Source organism: Cryptomeria japonica, chromosome 6 (assembly GCF_030272615.1).
Source record: "Cryptomeria japonica chromosome 6, Sugi_1.0, whole genome shotgun sequence".
NCBI lineage: Eukaryota > Viridiplantae > Streptophyta > Pinopsida > Cupressales > Cupressaceae > Cryptomeria > Cryptomeria japonica.
In genome coordinates, this window is record NC_081410.1 from 517,233,019 (window position 1) to 517,253,481 (window position 20,463).

Below are 20,463 nucleotides of genomic sequence, written 5' to 3' on the forward strand. Positions count from 1 at the left end.
TCCATTCTCAAGGTGTGAGAATTTGTAAGTGTTACAAACCCATTTGTAACAAGGCTATTACTGATTTTGTAAACCTTTATTTCTTGTAAATATCTGAGTGGGTTCTCAGAGAAGGGGTAGGTGCTCTTAATTGTTAGGGGGTTGGTGCTCAAAATCATCAAGGATTGGTTCCCCTTGGGTTGGTTCCCTAAATATATTTTAATTAGTGATTTTATTGTGAGGCTGGACTGGAGTAGTAGATTCTAGCAACATTTTTTATCGAGGGTTTTTCCCATTGTGAGTTTTCCTTGTAAATCTTGTGTTGTGGATTTATTCTTGTGTATGTGTGTATTCTCATTTGCATTGCATTGTTAATATCTACACACTTAATCTTTTTTTTTTTTAAATACATTGATTCACCCCCTCTTGGTGTTCACTTGTGTTCTTCAATTGGTATTAGATCCCTAGGTTCTCTTATAGTAAAAGATTTATCCAACTTGGGTAGATCCTTCTTAGTGAACACAATGGCTAGGAATGAATCCTCCTCTTCTAAAACACCTATAGTTGATGGCACAAACTATGCCTTTTGGAGTAGAAGAATGGAAACTTATTTATCCTCAAGTTTTTATGTTTGGATGTAAGTAAAAACAAGTTATACTATTCCTTAAGCGTCTCCTACAAATCCTGATGCTAAAAGAGAATATGAGAATAATGTTCGAGCCAAGAATGCCATCCTTAGTGGCTTATCTGATACAAAGTTTATCAAAGTGATGCATTGTACAACTGCAAAAGATACTTGGTACAAGCTGCAAAAAATCTATCAAGGTGTTATCAAAGTAAGGGAGGACAACCTACAAAATATCAGAGGTCAGTTTGAAGGTTTAAAAATGAAGGAAGAAGAGAAAATAGTAGAATACATTCAAAGAGTAGATGAAACTATAAATACTATAATAGGAATCAAAGAGGAAGTCAAATTTGAAGTCATCATCAAAAAGGTGCTCAGATCTCTCAATCCAAAGTATGACACCGAAGTCTCAGCCATTGAAGAAGCTAAAGATCTGACCACCTTCTCTATGGATGAACTATTTGGCTCTATATCATCCTATGACATGAGAACAATAAGTGGAGAATTGTCAAAGAGAGAGGCAACAATAAACATATACAAGAAAGGAATAGAAGAAGTTGCTCATGAAAAAAAAGATGATTCTGATGTTGTTGTAGATAACTTTGTCAAAAAATCGAAAAGGGATCAAGCAAGTACAAAGGTAAGCTTCCCTTCAAATGCTTCAACTATGGAAAAATATAACATTTTTGTTCTAAGTGCCCCTATGGTGAGAAAGCTAAAGATGAGAATAAAAACAAAAGATCTTTTTGTAAGGATAAAATGAAGAAAACGTACAAACCAAAGAGAAGATGCTCTAGGAAGAAAAATAGTCTCTACACCTTTGAAGATGATGACATGGATGAAGCGAGTGTCTCTGATGAGGATTGTAGTGAAGAAGAAAGACAAGTTAATCTCTTCATGGTACAATGAGAACTATATGATGAGCATGTTGCTAGTGATGAAGAGGAAGAAGTTGAAGTTGAGGTAGATCTTGAAGGTGAACTTGTGAGTTCTCTAGAAGAACTTAGAAAGGTGTGAAAAGAATACAAAAATAATAGGTATGCTATTGCTGAAGAACAAGAGTTGATAAACAAATTTCTTGATGAGTGAAAGACAATAATTTTTGACTTGAGAATCCAGTGGGAAGAAGTAAAAAGGATGTATGAAGTAACAAAATCAGATTTAGAGAAGAGGAAAAAGGAGTATCAAAAATTGGAAGAAGATCTTGTAAATATAAGGAAGGAGTTTGAAAAGAATAAAGATGAACTTAACATGAGGATTAAGTATGAGGGGAGCACTAATGCACTGGACAAAATGTTGAGCAAACTAAAGCACTCCAAAGACATAGAGGGTGTTGGATTTGATGCTAGTCAATTCTCTAATGTAGAGGACTCAACCAATAAAGAAATACACTTACCTCTTCAAGTGAAAATGTAAACAAATAAACCTTCACTATCACTAAGCCTACTGAGAAGAAGACATGTTTCTACTACAAGAAACAAACATGCTGATCCTAAAGGAAAAGCCAAGATGGATGATAGAGGCTTCACAAGACTCAAGGATATAAGGAAGAGCTCAATAAGATCAAGTTATGTTGCTCCAAGGAGACCAATGAGAAACAATTTCAACAGTGATTGATATGTACCTTAGTTCCATGGATACTATTATAAATGTAATACTTATGGTCATAGAATTGCAGAATGTAGACTTATGCGTAGGTCCTATTATAATTTTAAAAGTAGATATTCATTTATTTCTCTTAGAGATGTAAATGTCATTTGCTATCATTGCAATGGTGTTGGTCACATGATTCATGAATGTAGGAGAAATGTATCTCAGTCCTACAATAGATTTTCAAATTCATCATTCAATGTGAATGTAAAATGTTATCATTGTCAAAACTTGGGCCACATTCAAAACATTGTAAGCTTAGGACAACTAAGCAAAAGAAGGTAGTGTCAATTTTGGAATAAAAAACAAAATTAGATTAGAATGAGACAATATAAAAGAAGGAAGAGACAAAACAAGTTTGGATAGAAAAAGGGAAGAAAAAAAATGAGTCAAGTTTGATTGTCCAAACTTCCCTACATGCAAAAAGAAAGAACTTGTGCATAGTAGACAGTGGTTGTTCCAATCACATGACTAGAGATAAGAAGAAATTCATTAATCTTGAAGATTGGAATGGTGGTTCTGTGAGATTTGGAGATGACTCATCAATTAAAATAAAAGGAAAGGATACTCTCAACATAGATGGAAAATTCAAATCTCATGATGTATATTATGTTGAAGGTCTGAAACACAATTTTCTAAGTGTGAGTCAAATGTGTGACAAGGGATACAAATTCAATTTTGACTCCAAAGGATGTGAGATTAGAAAGGAAAGTAATGGAAAACTTATTGCCAAAGGCAAGAGGATTGATGGTAATGTATACAATCTGAAAGAATTCTTTAAATCTCAGTGCATGATAGGACAAGTTGATGAGAGCTAGTTGTGGCATAGAATGCTAGGACACATTAATTTTGACAATTTGGTTAAGGTAAGAAATAGAGGGTATGTTCAACACATACCTCAGATTATCAAACCTGCAAGCACTTTCTATGATGAGTTCCAAAGAGGAAAGAAAGCTAAAGTGAGCTTAAAGACTTAAGAATACTCAACTATAATGCCACTAGAACTTGTGCACACTGACTTATCTGGGCCAACTAGAACAAGAGCACTAAATGGATAAAAATATTTATTGCTTCTTATACATGATTTTTTAAGGATAACATGGGTCACCTTTCTTCAAGATAAGTCACAACCATTTGAAAGATTCAAAATATTCAAAAATATGGTAGAAAAGGAAAGTGGATACAAACTAAAATGTATGTGATCAGACCATGGAGGTGAGTTCACATCAAATGAGTTTAAAGATTACTATGAGAGACATGGAATTAAAAGACAATTCCCCGCCCCTAGGACACCACAAAAAAATGTTGTTGCAGAAAAGAAGAATAGCATAGTCAAAGAGATGGCAAGGACAATGCTAAATGAAGCCAATCTACCTAATGTTTATTGGAAAGAGGTAGTCCACATAGTTGTATACACCTTAAATAGAGTAGAACTAAAAGTGAATAGCATAATGTCACCTTATGAGTTATGGTATGATAGGGAAACCTCAGACAAGTACTTCAAGGTGTTTGGTAGAAAATGCTTCATCAAAAGAGATGAGGATGGAGTATTTAGCTTTGAATAAAGATGTGATGAATGTACCTTCTTAGGATACTCTACTAACAACAAGGACTACAAGTGTTTTAACAAAAGGCCAAAGAAAGTGATTGAAAGTGTACATGCTAAAATCCATGAAGATCTACATAAAGGTAAACAAACCACAAGAAATCAGATTGAAGAAACATATGTTGAAGATGAAGAGAAATCTAAAAGTGAACAAGAAGAGGCTCCTAGCAAAGCTCCAAATAGATATGTTCAAAAGAATCACCCTGAAGATCAGATAATTGGCAATATGAATGAAGGTGTGCAAACCAAAAGAAGTCATGTAAGAAATAATGAGAAAGTAAACTTTTGCCTTATGACTTAGATGGAACCCCAGATATATGATGAGGCCAACAAGAGTGAAAAGTGGTTGAAGGCTATGGAGGAAGAGTTACAACATATTCAGAAGAACAAAACATGGGAATTGATTCCTAGACCTGCTGATAAATGTCATTGGGACTAAATGCATCTATAAGAAAAAGATGAATGAAGAAGGAAAAGTGATAAGGAACAAAGCAAGGCTTGTGTGTGTAAGGGATATGCTTAAGTTGAAGTGATAGACTTTGAAGAGACCTTTTGCACCAGTTGAAAGACTTGAAGCAATTAGAATGTTCTTGGCATTCTTAGCCTATAAAGGATACAAAGTATATCAAATGGATGTCAAATATGCATTCTTGAATGGTAGTCTTGAAGAAGAGGTATACATAGAGCAACCTAAAGGATTTCAGCTACATGAAGATGAGAAGTTTGTTTGCAGATTGAAGAAGGCACTATATGGATTAAAACAGACACCTAGAGTATGGTATTCAAGATTACATAAGTATCTCCATCAGCAAGGTTTCAGGAAGGGAAATGCTGACAACTTATATATTAAGGTAGAAGGAGAAAACATGATCATAGTAGTGGTATATGTAGATGACATCATATTTGGAGGAAACAAGGATACCTTATGCAAAGAATTTTTTGATCAAATGAAGTATGAGTTTGAGATGTCCATGCTTGGAGAGTTATCATATTTTCTTGGTTTGCAATTATCGCAGTAGGATAAAGGAATATTCATCTCTCAAATCAAGTATGCTAAGGACATGCTAAAGAAATTTCAAATGGAAGACAACAAACCGGTTAGTACCCCCATGGTGACAGGTTGTAAATTAAGGATGATGAGTCACCTAGTGTGGATCAGACCCTGTATAGATCCATGATTCAAAGTCTATTGTATCTCACGACCTCAAAGCCTAATATAGTTCAAGGAGTTTGTATGGTTGCAAGATTTCAAGAAGCTCCTAAGAAATCACATATCAATGCAATTAGGAGGATATTCAAGTATCTGTAGGGAACACTCAATTTTGGTTTATGGTATCCAAAGAAAGGATATTTCATTTTACAAGCCTATACTGATGTTGATTGAGTAGGATGTGTAGATGATAGGAAGAGCACTAGTGGTGGATCCTTCTTCATTGGAGACAAGTTGGTATCATGGCATAACAAGAAACAAAGGTCAATCTCTTTATCAACTGTTGAAGCCGAATACATTGTTGTTGCAACATGTTGCTCTCAAGTGTTATGGATGAAGTAGACACTTAAGGATATTCAAGTAGAATTTTTAGACCCCATCCCCATCATGTGTGAAAATTCAAGTGCTATAAATATATCAAAGAATCTTGTCATGCATTCTAGGACAAAGTACATTGTCATCAAGTCTCACTTTCTCAGGGAAAAGGTTGTAGAGAAAGAGGTAAAAGTTTAATATTTGTGCACTGGTGAACAAGTAGTTGATATCTTCACTAAGGCATTGCCAAAAGACAATAATGAATAAATTTGGGTGTTATCCCACCCTCTGTCAACACTTAAGCATTTTAATGAAGTTTGTGGTTCCAAGGGAGCATATTTTTTTATAAATTTTTCCTTTGAGCCTCATGCTTGATCTTAAGGGGAGATCGCAAGTTTTTATAAGCAGTATTAGAGCTAGGTTTTATCTTGTAATAATGGTTCATCTAGTCTTTTAGGCAATACAAGTAGTCCAACTTTATGTATGCGAAAATGTTCAGAAGGAGAGAATGCACACTTCTTGCAGTATTTTAGCCGCACAATACAAGATTTGTACATCAGGTTGATTTTTTATAGGCAACCAAGCCTACCAAAGGGGGCAATTGTTGGCATTGTATTATCATTGATGCCAATGGTAGAGAATTTATAAAGAGGATGTGTATAACACATCATGTTAGTCACACAGGAGATAATAAAGGCCAACATGAAAGGGTTGTTAGAGTACGTGAAAATGGACAAAGGAGACATGGTAGAGAATTTATAAAGAGGATGTGTATAACACATCATGTTAGTCACATGGGAGATAATAAAGGCCAACATGAAAGGGTTGTTAGAGTATGTGAAAATGGACAAAGGAGACATAGGTCAAAGTGTGTTAAATGCATTGGGTGGTTTGATCTGACTCACAAAAGTATGGTTGTTGTTTGAATAACATGTCATGTTAGTCACACTTTGTTGTAGTCGATATGTGCATAATACATCATGTTATCTCTATCGTTATATCGCAGGGAAGTACCTCACGCAGATTAAGTCAGTCGAGAATCTGCAAAGAGCACACAGCACAAAGATTACCAATCTTTTCCATTTCATAGATTAAGAGTCAACTAACATGTCCGGTGATACAACAAAATGTGCATGTTATTGACTACCATTGTGGTCTATTGCTATTTCATTGAGAAGACTGCCTAAGTGTTCTGACCAGCCGCGAAACTGCAAAATGCGTATAACACACATGTTATTGACAACCCATTTTTCACCAATTCATGGTCAAAAAATTTCATTGACTTTGACCCTCTACAAAATAGTGAAATGCTACTATGTTTGTGGGGCCCACTTTTCTCTTGTGTTGGCAGGAACTCATTTTTCGAGAGTTGATTCATCCCCTTAGCAATGAGGGTGGCTACAAGAAGTTGAGACCCACTTTTGGGCAAAAAGTGGAAGTGTTTTCTATATTTTTCAAATTATTTTGTCGATTGATATCCAAATTTGAGGCACTTAGAGATTGAATCTCGTAAAACTTCAATAATAGAAAATGTAGTACTCAGAGTCTAATTTTCAAATATGTAATTTATTTCAATACCCACATGGTAGAAATATATTTTTAGTAGGCATGATTAAAAACCACTTTTTCAAAATGTTTGTTTCAGGACCATACCACACATGTGTATGACCACCATTTTTTGACACAAATAAATGATTTTTGCAAATCCTTCCAGGAAACGATACCTAATACACCAAATATTAATGAGAATATTTTTTCTTATTTTTTGATTGAATATATTTTTGTTTATTAATTTTTAATTGACAATAAAGTACATTTCCAAAACATTCGGTGTACGACCACCATAATTTGATGAAAATTTCATTATTTAATTTTTTTTTTATCTTCAAAATAATTGTATGTAGATTGATGTCATATAATTTATTTTTCTAAAAACCTAAAAACAAAAAAGTTATTAAAGTTTTAGTGAACCTCAGTATTTTAGGTTTAAGTAGCACTTTTGATTAATAAATAATGCAAAAATAGTAAAATAATTTTATCACTGTGAAATTTACATTTAATATCAAGACATTGACAACTCTAATGGGTTTTCGTTTCATCAAAATATTCGATCAGGAAGGCCCTCAAAAAATTAGGCCAAGGTAGAAATTTGATATTCTTTAGCCTTAGCCATTTTTTTGGAGGTCCAAGCATAGGCTTGGTCCCACCAAGCCTAACCCAGAGCCAAAAGCAAGGCAGAGGGTTGTTTCCCACTCCACCTTTTATGAAACAGATGCCCCTTTCGCTTTGTACCGTTGAAAGTGAAATGGGCACCCATTTTTCAGAAATGTGTACCCGATTTGAAAATAGGCACCCATTTCATTCAAATAATGGGTGCCCATTTCTTAAAAGATTAGTTGGGAAAAAAATAGCCCACAAGGAAAAATTTCAATGAGTGAATGATTATTCAATCATTATTCAACAGGTTTGATCTGCAAAGAGAATATTTTGTTAAATAATTATCTTTTATTGTCTTGTTATCGATTTGACAAGGAGATCCATCCGAATTCGAATTTTGGTACAGCCATGGGATCAAATCAACATAGAAAGAGGAAAAGGAAGGTTCTGACAGTTGGAGACATTGCAGCAAATAGCAAGGAGGAAAAATGTCAATGAGAAAGAAGAGAAAGAATTAAAAAATTGAAAAATGTTGGAGCTTTAAGTTCAACAATCATTTTAGAAGAGGAGAACATTAAGGACACCATAAATGTTGAAGAAGGAAACACAATAGAATGAAATTTAGATGCATCTTGTAATCCATTATTGGATATAGGTATGTCTTCACAACCCCATTTTTATGTTAGCATTTTACAAAGGGAGAATGTTGGCATTCCAGTAAGTTTGTTGGTATGAGGATATTGAGAAGGTTGTTGGAGATTGTTGATATAATTGATAAAGGATGATCATTGTCTTAATAATATTATTCTGTCATTGATGTCAAGCTATTGATTTTCTGATTTAGTATGATGTTGCCATATCTTAAAGAGTATGTTTTGATGAGTATAAAGATATCGATAAGTGACACAGAATGAATGTAAAAATGAAGGAGAGTAATAAGTTATTTAATGGGCAACTATTACCGAGTTAGACAGTGATGATATCTTGTTGTTTTGATTGTTTTGATATCCTATATATGAGTATTCAAAGACTGAACAAGAAGGAGAAAAGATTTCAAGCTATAGAATTAGTTAAGGTTTGCTACTGTTCTATGTTACTGAGAAAGATGCTAGTTGGTAAACCCTAAGGTCATCGCTATCGGCTAAAGAAGGCAGAATATCTACTGAGTGACGTTCAGTATTTATCGAGTAACAACCGCGTAATAACAGAATGCATTGGATGGATAAAAGCATTATTAAATGAAAGATGCCAATGAGCTGGAGATGTATAGATGATTGGTATGTCATGCAAGAAGTTTGTTAAGGATCTACGACAACGAAAATACATGGGTTAAATCTACAACACAGATTGAACGGTCATAACCTAGCACAAGTTCCAAGGTGAGATAAAATGTTTTCAGATCGAAAGATACAATGAACCTAGTCAAGTTTAAAGATCTAATGGCTAAGATTGATCATGGGAAATGTGATCAAGGAGATTAAGCGGTTAGGAATTGTTTATAAATAAGAAATTATTGATGAACAATGTATGCGGGCAAAATAGAAGAACAGTGATACTACAGTAGTGATCACTAAGCACAAAAGATTGAAGAACATATTGAGAAGCCCAACAAGGAGCAAGATAAGTCTTATGACAAGATTATTTTGAGCACATAGAATTTGCTTTAGCATTTTAGATGTGAAGTTGCAGATATATCTTATATTGTTATTTATGTTGTAGGTGATAGGGAATCGCTTAACTGAGTGGACCTAACAGTCTTATTTATAAATCCTCTAGCAAGGTAACATTCTGAATGAGTGTTTGAAATCCTTTGACAAAGTCACTTCTAACAAAGTGAAAGACTCTAACAAGTTCGAGGGAAATCCCTTAACTGGGTCACATCTAGCAATGTGTTTATGTAATCTGTAACAAGATTGGCTTTTAACCGAGCATACTCTAGAAGGGTATATTTCTTAGTGGGCCCGAAATCCCACAGTGGTTTTTCCCTATTTGGGTTTCCACGTTAAATCTAGTGTTAAATGTGTTATGATATCTTAAGTGTATATGTTTATGAGTTTGAATGATTTACAGTCATAGTTGCATAGTAGTAAAGGCTACCAAGGTTGAATCTGATAAATATATTGTATAGTGAGTTTTTATGATTCACCGTCCCCCCCCCTCTCATCTTATTAACAATTGGTATCAGAGCTTTGGACTCTAGAAGAAATTTTTTAAGGTACTTGAGGCAAGATCCGAAGATGTATAAAAGGGATGCACCAAAGCTGAACAAGTCTTGTTTCTCCACATGGCAGAAAAGGATGAAGCTGCACTTATCAGGAATTAGAGAATATGCAACATATTATCTGGAGAATGATTACATTGCACCTAGCACCTACCCAGTGACAATGGAAGAGATAAAGGAAAATGAAGAACATATTCAAGCAATGATTGAAATAACATTAGCATTAACCGACTTAGAGTTTAATGATCTAGAAGGTTGCAATGATGCCAAAGCAATGTGTAATAAGCTTATATCTGTGTATGGTGGTGATGAACATGTTCAGAGAGAAAAAGTAGATAGTCTGAGAGGTCAACTTGAATCCATGAAAATGAATGAAGATGAGAACATAACCCAATACAGTACAAGGTTAAAGGAAACTGTCAATCAAATCAAAGAAGTAGGAGGAACTATTGAAGAAAAGGATGTAACAAGTAAGTTGCTCAAAATACTTCTACCTTCTTATGCCATTCAAATCTTTGCAATCAATGAATTTAGGTCTATACCAAACATGCCAGTATTCTTGGATGCTACTATCGGTAAGCTACATGCATTTGAGTTAAGTAATTTTGATAATAGTGGGTCTTTGGTAAATAAAGTTGAATCTCCATTCAGTTCTTTTCATCTTGGTGAATCTGATGATTACAATGATAGAATGTATAAGTAGACTGAAGGAAATCAGAGTAGAGAAAAGTGAGAGATTTCGCAAAAACATGGAAGAGGTTCACAAACTATATGAGGAAATCAGAAAACAAGAAGAGTTTGAAGCATTATTATCCAGAAGGTGACCAAGAGGCAAAGGTAAGTATAAAGGAAAGTTACCTTTAAAATGTTTTAACTATGATAGGATAGGACGTATGGCTTCTAACTATCCTAACAAAGAATCTAATGAAAAGAGAGAATACCAAGATGACAGACAAAAAGACAACCAATACAGAGGACACTGAGACTTCAGAAGGAGAGATAGAAAGTCATGCCTATTAGTTGATGAGGAATCCAACAATAATAAATCTGATGGGACTTAGACAGAGGAAGTTGTTTATGTGGCTATGAAAGATGGATCATATGAAGAGAGGTATGAGGAAAAAGCCTTAATATCTCACATAAATAAAAATGATTCTTGGATCATACATAGTGGATGCTCACATCACATGATAGGTGACAAACACAAGTTTGTTAAATTAGAAGACTATGATGGAGGCTATGTAAGATTTGGTAATGATGCACCATGTCCAGTGAAAGGTAAAGGTTCTATCACACTTCTTGACAATGCTAAATGTGATGATGTATACTGGGTTGAAGGTTTGAAATACAATTTGTTGAGTGTAGCATAGCTAAACAATACAGGATACCGAATAGAATTTCATAAAGGAAGTGTCAAAGTTCATGACAAACATGGAAAGCTGGCTACTACCGGGACACAAACAAAAGGTAATGCATTTCATCTTGACTCAACTCAGAACAATTGTCTGTATGCTAAAATAGAAGATACCTGGTTATGGCATAAAATATTTTGTCATGTAAATTTTGTTAACCTGATCAAAATAAGTAAGAAGCATAGAGTAAGAGGTCTATCGAGCTTGGAAAAACCTAAGAAAGCAATATGCCAAGGATGCCAGATGGGTAAGATGACAAAACAAGCTTTACAAGTAAGTCCTACACTTCTAAAGGAATTTTAGATCCTGTGCACACTGATCTTTGTGGTCCTATGAAAGTTCAAAGTTATTATAGAGATAAATACTTCATATTATTCGTGGATGATTACTCAAGGATGATGTCAGTTATGTTTTTAAAAGAGAAATTAGAAGCCTTTCAATTGTTCAAATGGTATAAGGCTAGAGTTGAAAAAGAAACAGGAAGATAGTTGAAATGTCTAAGATCTGACAGAGGAGGAGAATTCATTTCTGATGAATTTAATCTATTTTGCAATGATCATGGTATAAAGAGACAAGTGTCTACACCAAGAACACCTCAGCAAAATGGGATAGCTAAAAGAAGAAACAGATCAATTTTAGATTGTGCCAGAACCCTGATGATAGAAAAGAGGGTACCTCAAACATTTTGGAGAGAAGCAATCAACACTGTAGTTTACACCATGAACCGTGTACAACTGAAGAAAGGAACTTTGAAGACACCGTATGAAAGCTGCTATGACAAGAAACCTAATGTAAGTTACTTTAAAATATTTGGAAGTAGATGTTATGTTCACAAAGATGACATAAATGGAAAGTTTGATCAAAAAAGCGAGGAAGGAACATTTCTTGGCTATTCTTCTAGAAGTAAAACATTTAAATGTCTAATCAAATCATCAAACAAAATAGTGGAAAGTGCAAATGTGAGAATTGATGAATTTGCAGAAAGAAATGATGAAGGAAATTCCAAATAACCAAAAGATTATGAAGAGTTTGTATATGTTCAACCGAGAAGTCCTACTGAAAAAATTGATGAAGAAAATGAAGAAAATACTCAGTTACCGAGTGATGAAGAAGATCAAACAAAGCCTACCGAGCCTATATTAGCCAAGTATGTCAGAAGAAATCATGCATCAAGTCAAATTATAGGAGATAAGGATGATCCAGTGATGACAAGGAACAAACTAAGACAAAACACATGTCTGATATCTGAATTTGAACCGAGGATAGTAAAAGAGGCATTTAGTAATGAAGATTGGATAAATGCTATGACAGAAGAGATTGAACAAATCAAGAAGAATGAAACATGGACACTGGTCCCAAGACCAAAAGAGAAAAATGTAATCGGTACAAAGTGGATTTTTAGAAACAAGCTAAATGAAAAAGGAGAGGTCATTCAGAATAAAGCAAGACTAGTTTGAAAAGGTTATGCTCAAGAAGAAGGAATAGATTATGGTGAGACTTTTGCACCTGTGGCAAGACTTGAAGGAGTGAGAACATTGTTGGCATATGCTGCTTACAAAAATTTCAAGGTATATCAAATGGATGTTAAATCTGCATTTTTAAATGGTATACTAGAAGAAGAAGTTTATATTGAACAACCTGAAGGATTTATTGAAGACAAGAATAAAGACCAGGTATGTAAGTTGAACAAAGCATTATATGGTCTAAAGCAAGCACCTAGAGCATGGTATGAAAGACTGTACTCTTACTTAATCAAGATTGGATTTATAAAGACAAGTGAAAACAACAACATGTTTATGAAAAATGATGAGGACAATGGAATATTGCTTTCAGCCATATTTGTTGATGATATTATTTTTTGTGGAAATGATTCTTTATGCAAGAACTTTGGAAATGAAATGTGCAGAGAATTTGAGATGTCCTTAATCAATGAAATAAAGTATTTTATAGGTCTATAGATACTACAAATGAAAAATGAGATTTCCATTACTCAATCCAAGTATATAAAGGAAATATTGAAGAAATTTGGAATGGAGGATTCTAAACCTGTAAGTACTCCTATGACTACCATTTGTAAACTATCAAAGATTGATGAATCTACATCTGTTGATGAGACACTTTACCGATCTATGATTGGAAAGTTGCAATATGTGGTTCACAGCAAGTCAGATATAGCACATGCAGTAGGTATAGTTGCAAAATTTTCTACAGATCCCAAAGAAACCCATATGATAGTAATCAAGATAATTTTCAGATACTTAAGAGGTACTAAAGATTATGGCTTAGTATATCAAAAGAGGAATGTTTTTGACTTAAAAGTCTATACTAATGCTGATTGGGCAGGAAACATTGATGATAGGAAAAGCACAAGCGGTGGAGCTTTCTTTTTGGGAAACAAACTAGTAAGTTGGCTTAGCAAGAAACAAGGATGCATTTCATTGTCAACAGCTAAAGCTGCATATGTCACTGCAACATTGAATTGTACCAATATAGCATGGATCAAACAACTGTTGGAAGGTATGAATGAGAAATTTACCGAGCCAACAACTATATTCTGTGATAATACTAGTGCCACTAACATTTCAAAGAATCTGGTAATGCACTCTAAAACAAAGCATATCTCTATAAAGTATCATTATCTTAGAGAAGAAGTTCAAGAGAAGAAAGTTGTGCTGGAATATATTAGTTCAAAGGAACAAATAGTAGACATATTCACAAAGCCACTGCCAAGGGACACTTTTGAGTATCTCAAAAGTAAGTTAGGGGTCCTACCCCTATCTAGTACTCACTGACTGAGTCCGATGAAAGCATCAATTCTATGAATCTACAAGATAACTATTTATGAGTTGATGTTGTTTTACACACTCTAGGAGGTTGCCTAAAGTTGTGTAGGAAATAGTGATTAAAGACAAGTTGCTCTGACCAAGACTGAGATGATACATTTGTATTTTCAACAAGAAAATTACTTCACAGCGGAAGGAATCATGAATTAGTTTTACTTTTTGGCATTGTTGTCAAAGGGGGAGAAGAATAATTAGTAAAGACAGATAAGAGAAAACTAATGACTGGGGGAGAAAATTTTAGGAGAAGTTTAAATAGCAATCCGAATCCGAATCAATTGAAATAAATCAAGTTGGTATTGCCATTAAAGTTGGTTTTTGCCATCAATACCAAAGGGGAGATTGTTAGCATTTCACAAAGGGAGAATGTTGGCATTCCAATAAGTTTATTGGTATGAGGATATTGAGAAGGTTGTTGGAGATTGTTGAAATAATTGATAAAGGATGATTACTATCTTAATAATATTATTTTGTCATTGATGTCAAGCAATTGATTTTCTGATTTAGTATGATGTTGCCATATCTTAAAGAGTATATTTTGATGAGTATAAAGATGTTGGTAAGTGACATAGGATGAATGTAAAAATGAAGGAGAGTAATAAGCTATTTAATGGGCAACTATTATTGAGTTAGACACTGATGAGATCTTGTTGTTTTGATTGTTTTGATATCCTATGTATGAGTATTCGAAGACTGAACAAGAAGAAGAAAAGATTTTAAGCTATAGAATTAGTTAAGGTTTGATACTATTTTATGTTACCAAGCAAGATTCTAGTTGGTAAACCCTAAGGTTATTGCTATCGGTTAAAGAAGGCAGAATATCTATCGAGTGAGGTTCAGTATTTACTGAGTAACAACTGAGTAATAACATAATGCATTGGATGGATAAAAGCATTATTAAATGAAAGATGCCAATGAGCTAGAGATGCATAGATGATTGGTATGTCATGCAAGAAGTTTTTTAAGGATCTACGACAACGAAAATACAGGAGTTAGATCTACAAGACAGATTGAACGGTCATAACCTAGCACAAGTTCCAAGGAAGGAATACAAGTTCCAAGGTGAGATAAAAATGTTTTCAGATCGAAAGATACAATGAACCTAGTCAAGTTTAAAGATCTAATGGCTAAGATTGATCATGAGAAATGTGATCAAGGAGATTAAGCGGTTAGGAATTGTTTATAATTAAGAAATTATTGATGAACAATGTATGCGGGCAAAATAGAAGAACAGTGATACTACAGTAGTGATCACTGAGCACAGAAGATTGAAGATTTGATTGAAGAATAGGTTGAGAAGCCTAGCAAGGAGCAAGATAAGTCTTATGACAAGATTATTTTGAGCACATAGAATCTGCTTTAGCATTTCAGATGTGAAGTTGCAGATATATCTTATACTATTATTTATGTTGTAAGTGACAGGAAATCTCTTAACCGAGTGGACCTAACAGTCTTATTTGTAAATCCTCTAGCAAGGTAACATTCTGAATGAGTGTTTGAAATCCTTTGACAGGGTCACTTCTAACAAAGTGCAAGACTCTAACAAGTCTGGGGGAAATCCCTTAACTGGGTCACATCTAGCAATGTGTTTATGTAGTCTGTAACAGGATTGGCTTTTAACCAAGCATACTCTAGAAGGGTATATTTCTTAGTGGCTGCAAAATCCCACAGTGTTTTTTCTCCATTTGGCTTTCCATGTTAAATCTCGTGTTAAATGTGTTATGATGTCTTAAGTGTATCTGTTTATGAGTTTGAATGATTTACAGTCATAGTTGCATAGCAGTAAAGGCTACTGAGGTTTAATCTGATAAATATATTGCATAGTGAGTTTTTATGATTCACCCCCCCTCTCATCTTATTAATAGTTTAATCTCATGAACAAATTGGTAATATAGTAGAAGCAGGTTATTCATTAAATCAAACCCATTTGAAAATAAGACCCCAAATGAGAGTAAAAGTCAAATTGAAAAACCAAAATTGAAACCCCAATTGAAATTGAAAATCAACTGACAACTGAAATCAATAATGTGGATGTAGACATGGAAATACCAATTGAAAAAGAAACATGTTTGAATGATAATGAAATAAATGAATATTTTCAAATTAAAAGAGATGTGCTAGACAATATTCTTGGCTTGGTTTCATGGAGACAGATTAGGACAGATGCAAATAGACTATTTAGACAATTTTTTTATAATAAGAAATTTGGGTTTCAATATCAATTAATAGTACAACTAATTAAAATGACTAAAATGCAAAAAGTGATGAATAAGTTAGGTTTCTATGTGAAACCTAAGAAGAAGGATGAGTCTTTAAAACAAGTTGTATCAATTGTTTCTAGCAACTTTGATACAATTGGAAAGAAAAATAAGTCTAAAGATAAGAGTGTGGCACACCGAGCAATAACAACAACTTTAGTAAGCAAAACAACTTCTGATAAAAGAATGATGACTAACATAGTTGGATATCTTAATATTCATCATAAAACTTTGTCAAGAGCTGTAAAGAGAAGAGTCAACTTTGAAAGTGATCCATCAAACAATTTGTGGACTTTTAGTGGTAGACTACCAAGATCTAATATGAAACTTACTGGTGAAGTCAAAACTTTGATCAAAAAATTATGGCATGATAATACGAGAATATCACCTAATGCTAGAGATGTTCTTAAATTAAGAGTTGGGTATAAAATTCATGATCCACATCCAGAACACCTTTTGGACATGACTCAAACTGAATTGTACAAAAGAATTTTGGATGATAAGGTGTTAACTATTAGCATTAGTCAAACTTCTTTTGAAAAGTGTAAATATTTGTATGTTCGGATTGACAAGGAAAGAGTCACATGTTGTTGCAAAACTCATGTTCAATTTCATTACCATTATGATGTATTTCGATATATACGTGTTACCATGCATAGTAATGGAATGTTGCAAGAATGTGGTATAAATATACCAGCTAAAACTATAAAGGAGTTTATATCAAGTTTGTTTTGCAACCCACCTAATGAGCAATATTTTCTTTTGAATGCATGTGTTTCTAGTGTATGTGATATATGTGGCAATCTTGCATTGTTGGATGAATGTTTACATGAAAATATTTCAATTGATTTTAGACAACAATTAGTTGATGTAAAAAGATTTAAAACTGTTGAGTATCCATTGAAGGGTGGAAAGGTTGGAAGATGGTGTGATCTAAGTACTAAAAAAATTAGTGTTCATGTATCTATGAATGAATTTAAGAATAAGATCCTACCTAAATATGTTAAACACTCTCAAAATGCTAAATGGCTCGATGGTCAGTTTTAAGTATGTAAGAATACATTTCTTGTTGTTAGTATACTTTCGGTCATTGACTTTGCAAATAACTACACGCTTGCACCACAAGATGAGGTCCAATCACAATATTACAATTTAATGCAAGTAGCAATTTTTGTTCATATTGTCTATAGGCATGCACCTGATAGTATAGAAAAGGATCATAAAATTTTGAGAGAGTACCATTTGTATATGAGTGATGATAAATTGTACTCATCAGAGTTTTACTAGTATTGCTTCAAGACCTTTTATGAGAATTTGAAGGAGAGAGAAATTCAGATGACACAACATCTAATATGGTCAGATAATTGCACAGGGAAATTAAAGAATGCTAGAATGTTTTATTGGTTGAGTAGCATACATAAGAAAACTAATATTGAACACATGAGGAGTTTTTTTAAGGTTGGACATGTGAAAGGAGAACATGATGGTGTCGGTGCATGTGTTAAGAGATCCGTTTGCAAAGAGAAACTCAAATTCAAGGAAAAAGCTAAATTTAAAAATGGAAGTGCAATTGTGGATTGGTGTAGTGCAAATTTATCCACAAGATCAAGTCAGAGCTCTACAATTAGACATTTCTTTTGGCTAGTTGAAGAGGAGAATATCCTTCCAAGATATTATTGTGATACAATCAATGGTTTAACTAGATATCATTCATTTAAGAGTTCTAATTCTAACACTTGGACAATATGGACAAGGGAGTGGTGCAGGAGCACCCAAAGACACAAAGGAGGACACAAATGAAGTATAAAAGAGCCTAATATCACCCATAAGGTAAAAAGGATCATTTCTAATAGGTTGATAGTTTTGTGAGCCAATAAGACCTAATTGATGTAAGGCATTGTCATGGTTGCATTTTATAACCCACCATGGATAAATGACCATGTGTGTTAGTAGGAGTTTAGGCATGAGTTAGGAAAATAAATATTGGTCCTAGAAACATCAAACCAATCCTTGGAATAGGTCGAATACACTTGGAGTTGTGAAGTTTGAAAAGTGCAAGTTGACAAGTTTTGTTGTCATTGTAAAATATTGTAAAAAGGGATAACTAATCCTCCAACGGTTCCAAAATTTGAAAAGTAGTTGGAAACCATTAGGGAGGATATATTATTCCCACTTGGATTGATTCCAAGCTATTTTTGGTGTATTTTTTGAAGTTTATTAAATTTGATGATGTTTTGGAGTTTGGAGCAATACAATATACTTGGAGTTTTATAAAATTTTGTGTTTTTGCTATTAATTTCTAATTAGTACAGATTGTTGGATGTTTGAAACCAATTGAATGAATTAGGGAAGTATCTTACCTTTTATTTGAATCAATTTTGAGGTTTTATAATACTCGGGTTGTAGGGATCCATCCAGATATAACTAGACTAGTCACAAACCCTACCGACACCTAGGGTTTCACTGTAAAGATGCCCTTAATCTGACATTTTCACTAGAGGACCTAACCAAATATTGGGAAAATGTTAGAAGGGCCATTGTATCATAATATTTTGGTGTTGGTTTGCAGGGATACTCCAAGACTGGTGAGATTGAATTGACCCTAGGCGGGCATCTCTATGTGATCGCCTGAACTGTAGAAGTGGAAATCACTTGCAAAAGATAAAGAAGATGGGATCAATTCTTTAAACCTTTTATTTTTTGGTTTGACACCTTACCCCAAGTTTTAGAAGTGTTAGTTTAGTTGGGGGACTAATACAAGGGGTACTTTCTTTATAAATCAGACCTAATTGGCTTAATTAGCTTTGGAAGGATAGTAAGGGTACAGACCTTTCAACTTGTGGTTAGAGTTCAAGCCTTTGGATAATTGTTTAACTAGGTAAAGGGTATCTAAATCTACCTTTATTTTGTCTTGTCCTTTGGAATTTTGTTAAGTTGTGTTTGGAAAACTCAATCGGTAGGGCTACTACGCTATCGGTAGGGCTACTAGAGAATTGGATAGTTGTGAGGCAAGTATTCCCTAACGCATCTGATTGCCATATCTTATGGGTGTTTTGTGTTGGTTGGACCACCAATAGGAAAAATCCAATAGGTTTCCATCCCACCATTACCAGAAGACACTAAACCGATTCACACAAGGGTAGAGTGTTTTCATCATACCGGTACCAGAAGAGAATAAACCAATATAGATCTGGTCACACAAATTGTTGTGTGAGCTGAGAATTTGGTAGGTGCATTTTTTGACACCTTGAACAAACAAAATAACTTGTTTTGGACATAGTAATTGTTGGTGAGAGAAGGTTTTCACCTAGTTGTTCCCTGGCTCTGCATCAGGGAGCTTGCATGTTTTTGTCAATTTTGTGTTGCAGGTGAATGGGAACAATGCAAGAAGATGGAATGGGTTGAATAATGGCAAAAAAAATCCTTAACACCTAGTGAGACACAATATCAAGATATTAGAAGAAATGAAGACCCAGATCATGCATTTGCATTAGAATATTATGATCATGTTTTAGACCTCATACAACCTAGTAATTTAATTCAATTTCTTGTTTATAAATGTAAATTATATTATTTATGTATTACCATATAATTTATGATTGTATTTGAATTATAAATTCTAATAGGTTTTATTTCTACATGTACTTAATTTTGTTTTCTAGGACATCTGTATGTTGTTGTTGCACTTGAGGATAATGATGAGTAGACTGAGTATTGGCTAGCTAGATGTGTAGAACCTAAGACAAAGTTGATATTTCATCAAGTAGATGATGATGGTTTTTCAGTATCCAGTTGGGTCCGTTGTGGTAGGTCGCACATGGCTACAAAAATACCTAACAAGAAGGAATGACTTACCAGCTTATGAAGACTACCGATCAGAAAAGAATATTATATACTATTCTCATTTGGTGGTGGCAACAAACATCAAATTAGAAAGATACAAAGGGAGACCTTCTAATAAGGTACTATGGACACTTTGAATGGAAGGGAAATCATAGAAATATATGTAGCATTGGGGTGAAAATGGGTCTAAGGATGTAGTAGGATGTATTAAAGGGTTCTCAATTTTTTACAAGATCAAAATATGTCCTATGATGTATTAAGGCATCCTATAATATATTAAGAGGTCCTAGGATGTACTAAGGTGTCCTAGAGAGAGAGAGAGAGAGAGAGAGAGAGAGTTATTGTTC

General features: G+C 34.0%; 1 protein-coding gene across 1 annotated transcript in view; it reads left to right on the forward strand.

Moving 5' to 3' along the window:
- The first annotated feature begins 866 nt into the window (after nucleotides 1-866).
- LOC131876675 (uncharacterized) overlaps nucleotides 867-20,463 on the forward strand; it is a 182,120-nt gene continuing 162,523 nt past the window's right edge. Inside the window, exon 1 of the mRNA XM_059222126.1 lies at nucleotides 867-1,244. Coding sequence (XP_059078109.1) covers nucleotides 867-1,244 — 378 coding nt within the window. The remainder of the gene's footprint in view (nucleotides 1,245-20,463) is intronic.